This window comes from Pipistrellus kuhlii, unplaced genomic scaffold (genome assembly GCF_014108245.1).
Source record: "Pipistrellus kuhlii isolate mPipKuh1 unplaced genomic scaffold, mPipKuh1.p scaffold_m20_p_135, whole genome shotgun sequence".
Taxonomy (NCBI): domain Eukaryota; kingdom Metazoa; phylum Chordata; class Mammalia; order Chiroptera; family Vespertilionidae; genus Pipistrellus; species Pipistrellus kuhlii.
Window position 1 is genome coordinate 292,996 of NW_023425444.1, and position 10,389 is coordinate 303,384.

The 10,389-nt window shown below is 63.5% G+C and overlaps 1 protein-coding gene across 3 annotated transcripts in view; it reads right to left on the reverse strand.

The window, feature by feature from the left end:
* The window catches only part of GALNT2 (polypeptide N-acetylgalactosaminyltransferase 2), a 32,541-nt gene extending 22,261 nt beyond the window's left edge, over positions 1–10,280 (reverse strand). The window contains exons 1-3 of one of the 3 annotated variants that reach the window (XM_045581127.1): positions 10,081–10,280; positions 9,199–9,213; positions 1,508–1,512 (exon numbers count right to left, since the gene is read on the reverse strand). In XM_045581127.1, the coding sequence (XP_045437083.1) occupies positions 1,508–1,512; positions 9,199–9,213; positions 10,081–10,187 (127 nt within the window). In that variant the 5' untranslated portion in view covers positions 10,188–10,280. Of the gene's footprint in view, positions 1–1,507; positions 1,513–8,966; positions 9,003–9,198; positions 9,214–10,073 lie in introns of those variants that run through there. The other 2 variants (XM_036436354.2, XM_045581128.1) reach the window with 2 other exon arrangements.
* Positions 10,281–10,389: the final 109 nt, after the last annotated feature.

A 10,389-nucleotide genomic window follows, 5' to 3' on the forward strand; every position in this document is an offset into this window, starting at 1 on the left:
GCCAACCCCCGTTTGGAAAAGGGGGAGCTGCCGGCATCCTGGGTGGCAGTTCCCAAGGCGGCTGTGCCTCAGCCCAGCCACGCCCGGCGCTGGGCGGCCCCTGGACCCTCATCAGCTCCTGAGCGTGAGGACCAAGGACCGGTGGCTGCTTGGGGCTCCCTCCCTGCCCCCCCAGGCCCCCTCCTCCCGGCTCTGCCACGTTCAACCACATTTTGAAGCCACAGGGGGCATTGGGTGGAACCCGTGGCTGGTGAATCATGCATTCCGGGTTTTGCCCATGAGGGAAGGAGCCAAGGTGGGCGGGAGCCCGGAGCAGCGCCCCCCACTGGCTCCCCCCCGCCTTTGCATTTATTTCACGACTCAAGGCAGGGACTGTAAAAGCTTCCAGTTCCAAAGCTACGGAGCCTGGACCTTCAGCTACAATGACAGCCTGACAGCCACCGCCCTCTGGGGCCGCACAGCCGGTTCTGATAACTATTCCAGAGAGAGAGAGAGAGAGAGAGAGAGAGAGAGAGAGATCGGAGGATTGCTGACTGGGAAGGGGTGGGTCTACACCAGCTAACTTGGTCCAAGGTAGAGGCCCACATTGTGTACACTGCCATGGGGCATTTGTGGCAACGACGTGGACTCCACGGGGGGGCCCACGCAGGAACGCGGGTCCCATGGGAGGGCAGCACAGCTCCCGGCGCCAGAGACGCTGCAGAACACGTGGCCTCGAGCCCCAAGACCCCACCAGACACCCTGCAGGCCACGTGCATGCAAAAGAGTGAGCGTGAAACGTCTGAAACTTCTGGAAGGACGACCTTATTCTGGAAGCTCTCGACTATCAACATCCACTTCCCCAGAAGCAGACGAGAAAAGCAGGCATGCATCCTGGTTATCAACGACTACACACCTTCTTACAAGGCACACGCTCCTGTTCCCTCAAGTTTAACCCTGGGACCAAAGTAGAATCAGTATTATCCGTTTGACAGAGGCCAACCCTACAGACTCAGAAGGATAGGTGGCGTGAAACGGTAACGATACAATGTATCGTGGATACACGCCTATAGGTTGCCCTAACGGGTTGAGTATTAATGATACAACGTATCATTGATACATGACTATATGTTGCCCTAACCGGGTCAAGTGGTAACGATACAATGTATAGCTGATACATGACTATATAATATTACCCTAAGTGGCGAAGTGTTAACGATACAATGTATAGTTGATACATGACTATAGACTGCCCTAACCCAGTGGTCGGCAAACTCATTAGTCCCCAGAGCCAAATATCAACTGTGCAACGATGGGCATGTCTTTGGAGAGCCACGTTTTTTAAAACATAAACTTCTAACGCCATTTCTTCCACACAGACGGCTGTGGGGGCGTGGGGGAGGGGCAGACCCAGGGGGCGCCGGGGAGAAGGGGCCACGGCTCCGGTCTCCGGGGAGCCTGGAGCAGGAGCCCTCAGGAGCCCAGGTCAGCCACAACCTAACGAGGCCGGCGGTGCCCCGGGAATCCGTCCTGCTGAGCCATCAGGGACGTGGGTGAATCAGCCGGGATCCGATTTCCAGACGGCAGACACTCCCGCCCCGAGCTTTTGAATGCGGAGGTTTTGGTGCCCATTGTGAACCTTTCTGGCCACAGAAAGGACACAAAAGAGACGCTAAGGAATCATGGGGGCAGCCTGAGCAGGGAGCGGCCACTGCCCTCCCCCTTTCCCCCAGGATTGAGGGGCAGAGGGACAATGATGCTGAGTTACCTAACCCAATGAGCTCAGAGGAACTCAGGGGCCCCGCCTCTGGCCCCGTCACCGTCCCCGCTTCGCCCCGCCAGCGGGCAGGGTCCCGGCTGGGGCATCCCAGGGCGGCGTCTGGGAGGCTGGCGCCCAGACGGTGGTTGCAGGCTGGGCGGTTTGGAAAACAAGGCTCCGCCAGGACCCTGGGGAGCGGGATGATTGTGGGCACAGAGATACGCCCTGAGGTGGGCCAGCCGAGGCCACTGCGGTCCCGAAGCTTCCTTCTCCCGCAGCCCGCCTCACGCATGGACTCCTGACATTCCGTCCCCAGCAGCTCCGGGAGCAGGGCGAGCGAGCGTGCCCCGGCAGGCCAGGCCTCCGCCGGGGACCACGCACGAGGCCGGCAGGGGCCGTGCCAGACGCCGCCCCGACCTGCCCCGGCAGGAGCAAGCCGTCCGGGCACCGGCCCGGCGCAGCGCATACCTTCCTGTCTGGGACGGGTGGCCCGTGTGCTGACCTCCGCAGAACCCGTGTGCCGTGCTAAGGGCACGGGAGGAGGGAGGGCGTGTGTGCCCGTGTGCACACGTGTACGTGTCTGCGGCTGCAGACAAGAATAGATATTCCAGCCCGGCTGGTGCCGCTCAGTGGCTGAACATGGACCTGGGAACCAGGAGGTCAGGGTTCGATCCCTGATCAGGGCATGTGCCCGGGTTGCAGGCTCCTCCCCGGCCCCGGCCCTGGTCGGGGCTCATGCTGGAGGGCTTTGTGTTTCTCTCACATCGATGTGTCTCGGTCTTTCCCTCCCCCTTCCACGCTCTCTAAAAATCAACAGAACAATATCCCCAGGTGAGGAATTAAAAGGGGGACCTTCCCAGGACCATGACGACTCCACAAGGCCCGAGAGAGGGACACAGGCCACAGGGAAGGGGAGCCTCGCTCTCCCCCCTCCCCCCAGGACCTCCGCACCTGATCCGTGCCCCTCCGGCTGCCCGGCCTCAGGCCTGGAGCTCAGACCACCCAAGAGCCCAGACGGGGCCCCTTCTGGCCCCCCTCCGGCAGCAGTAATGAAGGCCCAGCCCGTAATCAGCACCTTCCAGGCCTGAAGCTGCCGCTCAGCGTCAGCAACGGAGGAACCTGCCATTTGTAACCTGCCGGTGACTCAGGGACCGGGGCCCCAGAGCCGGCCGAGGACGCAGGGAGACGGATCCATCCCAGTCTGCGTCACTCCCAAAAGACCCGTGGGCATGTGAACAGCACTGGGGGCCCGGGGACACTGTGGCTACGGGAGGTTCTGATGTGGCTCAGTGGACAGCGCTGTGTTTATATCCCCGGCTAATATGCAAACTGTCCCCTCAACCAGGAATTCAACTGGGAGTTCGGCCCAGGGGCAGGCCTGGTTGGCCAATCACCCGCAGCCCCTGCCCCTGGCCACCCCGGCCCCTGATTGGCCCTCCCCCAGCCAGATCGGGGACAGCCCCTCCCCCACCCATCAGCCCTGATAGGGGGTGGGCGGGCCAGATCCCACCGATGCACGAATTTGTGCACCAGGCCTCTATTTATAAAATCACAGAGGTGGTTCAGTGGGTAGAGCATCTACCCTGTGACCTGGAGGCTGTGACCTGGAGGCCCTATGACCTGGAGGCTGTGACCTGGAGGCCCTGTGACCTGGAGGCCCTGTGACCCGGAGGCTGTGACCTGGAGGCTGTGACCTGGAGGCTGTGACCTGGAGGCCCTGTGACCCAGAGTCTGTGACCTGGAGGCCCTGTGACCTGGAGGCTGTGACCTGGAGGCTGTGACCCGGAGGCTGTGACCTGGAGGCCCTGTGACCCAGAGGCTGTGACCCAGAGGCTGTGACCTGGAGGCTGTGACCTGGAGGCCCTGTGACCTGGAGGCTGTGACCTGGAGGGGCTGTGACCCGGAGGCTGTGACCCAGAGGCTGTGACCTGGAGGCTGTGACCTGGAGGCCCTGTGACCTGGAGTCTGTGACCCGGAGGCTGTGACCTGGAGGGGCTGTGACCCGGAGGCTGTGACCCGGAGGCTGTGACCCGGAGTAGCATGGGAAATGAAACACACGCTGTCGGAGGTCTGGGAGGCGGGGCGTGGGAAGTGGCAGTCCTCCCGGGTCTCGGGTGTCGGCCTCCAGCCGCCCTGCACAGGAGCGGCCGGCGTTTATGAGGGTCATTAGACACTTTATGGGGCACTTTATGGGGTCAGGGGCCTGCCGCCCGCGGGCTTCTGGGCCGAACAGCTGGATCGTGACAGGGAGGCCCGAGGGGAAAGGGGATGGGGAAGACCCGCAGCCCCCAGGGCAGCTGCTGGAGTTCGGCCAGGGCTCCGGGGGCGCCGGGGGAGCGAGCTTTGGGCGTCCGGAGCGGAGGCTGCTCTGGGCGGCGACACACACGCCTCAGAGGAAGGTCCGTCTGAGCCGCGGGCCCTGGGAGGGCGTGGCGGGCGGGGGCAAGTCAAAGGCCAAGGGAGGCCCTCTGTCGTCATGCTCAGGAAGTGGGAGCTCTGTGTCGGGGGGTGGCATGGCTGCCCTGGGTGAGGAGCTGGCACAGGCGCCCTGGGTCCTGTTGCCTGGGTCCTTCCTGCCTCCAGGCCTTTCCCAGTGACCTTGATTTTGAGCGTTAGCTCTGTGACCTGCAAAAGGCTGACCCCTTTTCTCTCTTCCCTCTTCCCACTCTCGTCCCTTCCCATTCCCAAGCCAGTCAGCTCACCCACTCGTTTCGCTTCCTGTTACTGATGATCACTGATCTGGTGTCTGGAATCTGCCTTACTTTGAGAGCGAGAGGAAGGGAGCGAGCTGGGGAAAGTGCGCGGAGAGCTTGCTCCCAGCAGGGGCAGGTCCCAGGAGGGCAGGTGTTTGCAGGGAGAGGCCCTAGGGGCCCCAGTCTGCAGGGGTAGGTTCCGGTCTGCAGGGGGAGGTTCCGGTCTGCAGGGGGAGGTCCCGGTCTGCAGGGGGAGGCCTCAGTCTGCAGGGGAAGGTTCCGGTCTGCAGGGGGAGGCCCAGGTCTGCAGAAGAAGGTTCCGGTCTGCAGGGGGAGGCCCCGGTCTGCAGGGGGCAGTCCCGGTCTGCAGGGGGAGGCCCCAGTCTGTGGTCAGACTTCAGTCTGTAGTGGGAGGTGGGGGGAAGGAGGGAAGGGTGAGGGAGGATGGGTGCCCTGCATACACAGATGAGTACACACACACAGCACCCAGGACCCTGCGTGGATAAGGAGTTTCCCAAGGATGGGGAGACTCCGCCCCTGCCAAGCCAAAGGCAGCAGCAGCCTCCGGGAGAGAGAACCGGCTCCTGCGTTTGGCAAAGGAAACGGAGGCGCGTGGCGGCCACCAGGAGGCAGGCAGGCTGCCAGGAGGGGCGAGGTCTGAAGGCAGAAAGGTGGCACAGGAAGAGCCTGGTACCTCCACACCCCGCCCCTCCTGCAGGGCGGGCCCGGGGCCTAAGGTCACAACCCTCGGCCACCCCTTGAAGACAGCAAGGCCAAGTTCCACTCCGAGGCGAGGACAGACATGCAGGGCACTCTCGCTGGAACCCGCCGGGAGGGCTTTCTGCGGCCGTGCCAAGAGGTCCTCCCCAGAAAACCACCCGACGAGGCAGCCTGGAGGCGGGATCCAGGACCGCAGCCCGGACGGAGGACCGCCTGGGTCAGGGGTCGGCAAACTCCTGAGTCCACGGAGCCAACTGTCAACAGCACAGCGATGGACATGTCTCTGGAGAGCCACATGGTTTAAACGTGAACGTCTTCTAATTTCACTTCTTCCACACAGACTCGCCCGGGCCGTGGTGTTTTGGGGAAGAGCCACCCTCCAGGGGCCCAAGAGCCGCCTGTGGCTTTCCAGCCGCAGTTTGCCAACCGCGGGCCTGGAGCAACGGACAGCGATCTCTCAGGTCATGGTGGGGAGACCCACACCTCACCCCTTCCGTCCCCTCCAGTCACCCAGGGACACTCAGCACACGTGGGCACGGAGCCGGGCCTCAGAGCCGCCTGGTGGCAGGCTCCATCCAACTCGCTAGGAGTTAGGCCCACAGCTTTGAAATCAGCTGCCTCTCAGACCGACTTCCTTCTCCCCAAAGACCTGAGACAGCTGGCGTGGCTCAGGGGTTAAGCATCGATCTAGGAACCAGGTGGTCAGGGTTCGATTCCCGGTCAGGGCACAGGCCCGGGTTTTGGGCTCGATCCCCAGTAGGAGGCAGCCGATCCATGATTCTCTCTCATCATTTGTATTTCTCTCCCTCCCTCTCCCTTTCTCTCTCCATTTTCCTTCCTCTCTGAAGTCAATCCTATATAATAAAAGGCTAATATGCAAATTGTCCCCTGGACCAGGGGTTCAATTGGGAGTTTGCGGGGCCAGCCCACAACCACCTGCGGCTCCTTTCCCTGGTCGATCCCACCCCCAATAGCTCCCTGCACCCTGACTGGGGGTGGGGCCAGCTTACCAACTGCCCACGGCCCCTCCTCCCAGCTGTGCACGAATTCATGCACCAGGCCTCTAAGCAAAACTGTATTTTTAAAAAAAGATCTGAGAAATATGAAAAACTGTATTTTAAAAAAAGATCTGAGAAACATGAACGGAAGCCATGAGGCACTGGGTATATATGCATCTGCCCCAGCCCCACCACGTTTCTGACCACCTGCCCCGCCACCTCTTCCCCCATCTCCCCCCACCCCCCCCAGCTCTGCCAGGGCCTGAGCAAGCAGATCCACTCCACACCTGGGGACCACAGCTTCTCCCTCCTTTCTCCCGGGGGTAACGGGAGAGCCAGTCGTTTCGCTCCGTTGATTATCAGCCACAAACGGTTTCCATTCTGTGCGAGTCCCCGGAGGAAGCCACCCCGGAACCCCAGAGGATGGGAACTCTGTTTTCTTCAGAGAAAAATTGGTAGTCCGCAGCCACTGTGCCAGGCCGGCCCGGGTGGCTCAGCGGTGGCGCGTCGACCTAGGAACCAGGAAGTGAGGGTTCGATTCCCGGTCAGGGCACCGGCCGGGGTTGCGGGCTCCATCCCCAGTGGGGGTCATGCAGGAGGCAGCCGATCAATAATCCTCTCTCTCACCATGGATGTTTCTGTCTCTCTCTCCCTCTCCCTTCCTCTCTGAAATCAATAAAAAAAAAAATACCTTAAAATATAAAAACAAACACCTCCGCCCTACAAAGTCTTCCCTTGCGACTGCCCTCCTTCCCTCCACCTCAGGCTGTCACCACACATGGGACGTCTTTCAACTCCACACGGATTAGGTGGCGGGTGGGGTACGGAGCCCCCTTGGCACCTGCCCATGGGCAGGCTCGGCCCTGCTGAGGCCCGGAGCAGCGCGTGGCAGTCTCGTGCTAAACCGCAGCCCGGGCGCACTTGACTGATGATAGCATCTCCTGCCTGCCGGGAGGGACCGGGCTGCAGGGACAGGGGAGGGCCCAGCCCTGGGCAGGGAGCAGGCGGGGTGCACAATTTAATTTTTACATTATTGATTTTTTTACAGACAAGAAGGGAGAGGGATAGAGAGTTAGAAACATCGATGAGAGAGAATCATCGACCAGCTGCCTCCTGCACACCCCCCACCCCCGGAGATGTGCCTGCAACCAGGGTACATGCCCTTGACCAGAATCGAACCCGGGACCCTTCAGCTTGCATGCCGACGCTCTATCCACTGAGCCACACCGGCCAGGCCTGCAGCCAGGATCTGAATCCCGCCTGTGAGTGCACGCCGCGGCCTCTCTTCGCACCCAGTCTTTCCCAGCTAAAAATATTACGCACATCCCCGCTCCGAGAAAATGTGCTAACTCCGAAGGAAGAGCCTTGCTCGTCTCTAAAATTCACGGAAACAATTTGGACGGCGGGAAGCCTGTGCCGTTTCATACTCCAAGTCATTAAATTCCGGGCAGCGGCGGGGTTCTGTGAAGTCCGGAGAGTCTCAACTCCCACTTTTACACGCGGTCCCCCCACTGCCCTCACAAGTCTTCCTCCTGCCGCTTCAAAGGCTGCTGCTACTACTGTTGCCCCTGCACACCTCGTCCCCTACCCGCCCGCCCGCCCCTGGCCCATTCCGGGGCCAGGACTCACCCTTACGGCTGGTGGACAGAGAACACAACCCCAGATCACCAATGCATTCCCCACACGTTCCCCCTGCCCGCTCTTTGTTTCTTCCCACTGCCGGCCCATCAGTTCTTTTTTCTTAGAGATAGTGGAAAGGAAGGGAGGAGGAGAGCCAGAGAGAGAGAGAGAGAGAGAAACATCCATGTGAGAGAGGCCCACACACTGGCTGCCTCCTGCACATGCCCCGTGCCAGGGCCGGGAATGGAGCTTGCAACCGAGGTACGTGTGCCCTTGACTGGAATCGAACCTGGGACCCTTCCGTCTGCAGGCTGATGCTCTATCCACTGAGCCACACCAGCCAGGGCTCTCGGATGATGATGATTTTTTTAAACTAAGGATCGCTCTTCGGAGATCAACCCCGTCCACCAGCAGAAGCCCACCCCCCACCAGGGGTCCGGCCTCTGCAAACGCCACGCTCACACAGCGACCCTTCCTAGTCACAGGCGCGCCAAGGAAAGAGAAGAACCAGGCCGGCTTTACGTGTTTGGAAGGCAGACCGCCTGCAGGTGCCACCAGCACAGCAGGCCGGGCCACGCAGACCCGCAGGTTTGACATCATCCCCGCACACCGTGCCCACGGTTTTCACTCTGGAAGCTGCTACAGCGCTTCTCCTGGGCTCCCTGGCCCTTCACCGCCCAGGAGTCATGGGGATTCCGGGTGCACACAGCCGTCCTCTCATGGGGGGGGTGGGGGGCTAAAGGTACACTATTGTCGAAGAACCAAGCCAGGGAAAGAAAGACAGAAAAGGAAGGAAGGAGGGAGGGAGGGAAGAAGAAGGAAGAGGAAGAAAGACAGAAAAGGAAGGAGGGAGGGAGGGAAGAAGAAAGGAAGGAGGGAAGGAGGGAAGGAAGGAGGGAGGGAGGAAGGGAAGAAGAAAGGAAGGAGGGAAGGAGGAGGGAAAAAGCAAGGAAGGAGAAGGAATGAAGGAAGGAAGGAAGGAAGAAGGAAGGAGGAGGGAGGGAGGCAGGAGGGAGGAAGGAGGGAGGGAAGGGGAAAGGAGGGAGGGAGGGAGGGAGGGAAGGAGGCGGGAGGGAAGAAGAAAGGAAGGAGGAGGAGGAGGCAAAGAGGAAGGAAGGAGGGAGGAGGGAGGGAGGAAGAGGAAGAAGGAAGGAAGGAAGGAAGGAAGGAAGGAAGGAAGGAAGGAAGGAAGGAAACCCCTGACGCAGCCAACTCCATGCCGACATTTACAGGTCAGCCTTGCAGGCTCAGGTCTGTTCGGTTCAGTTCGGGTCCAGTTCTGCGGGTCCCGCTGGCTCCTGGCCCCCACCCCCTGGTTCCACCTCCATGAACTCAGAATTTCCAGGATTTGCGGCGACACCGAACGTCACGGGCACGGGGGCTGCAGCATCTTGGAAAAGATATCGCTGCCTTCGAACCGGCCAACCACCCGGCCCCGCCCGCGGCGCCGGCAACATGTGCCCAGCTCCCGCTGTGCGGGCTCCAGCGCCGGGCGGCCCGGAGCGGCCCGGCCCCGCCGCTCGCCCTCGGGGCCTGTGCAGAGCGCGGGGACCATCCCCCGTCACCGCCGCGGGGGAGGCGCAGGGGGCCGGGCCCAGCCCGGCGAGAGGAGCGCGGGGGCCGGAGGGGACGGGCAGGGCCGGGCCGGGCCGGGGCCTCGCTCAGGGCGAATGGAAACCGCAGACCCAGCGGAGGGGAGTCCGTGCTCCCGGCCCGGGGTGTCCGCGGCCCCGCCCCGGAGGAGCGCGCGGAGCCGGGGGCAGAGTCCGGGCGCGCGCCCCCTCCCCTCCCCACGCGGGGCAGGGGGAGGACCCGGGCCGGGGGAGGACCGCAGCCGGGCATCCAAGGCTGGAGAGAAACTTGGGCTCCCCTCTCCTCCCGCTCACGGCCGCCTCCTCCGCCTCCCCACCCCCTTTTGTGCCTCCGCACCCCCAAACTTCCCCGCGCAGGGGCAGGGGCCGGGGCTCCCGCGGCGGCGGGACAGGACGCAGCGGAGGGGGCGTCTCCGGAGGGGGTGGGGGCGCCTGGGGACGGGGCGGCGACCAGAGGGGCATCCGATGGGCAGCGCCGGGGGGGCCTCTTCCGCCGCCCCCTGCTGCTCCGGGGACGCGGGGAGGCCCGGCCCGAGGCCCGGACGGAGGAGCGCGGGAGGCGCGCGGGGCGCCCCCCCTCGGTGCCCGGCGGCCACGTCAGAGCGGGGCCCGGGATGCGTGGGGCGCGGAGGGCCGGGCCGCGGGGACCGGGGATCGGGGATGGGGACCGGGGCCCGGGGTGCGGGGGCCGGGCCGCGGCGGGCGCACTCACCTTCCTGCCGGCGCCCGCGGCCAGGGTGGAGCCCGCCCCGGAGGACATGTAGTAGGCGATGCCCAGCGCCCACAGCAGCGCGAAGCACAGCAGCAGCCGCGAGCGCCGCCGCATCCTCGCCCCTGGGCCGCCGGCCGCGGCGCCGCGTTCCCGGAGCAGCCTGGGCCGGCGGGCGGCGGCGGGCGGAGGCGGCGGGCGCGGGCGGAGGGAGGAAGGGGCGGGCGCAGTGGCCCCGCCCCCGGCGCGCGCTCCCGGCCCCGCTCCGGCTCCGGAGGCGCGCGGGGCGCCGGATCCGCCCGCGCCCGAGCAGGAAGCG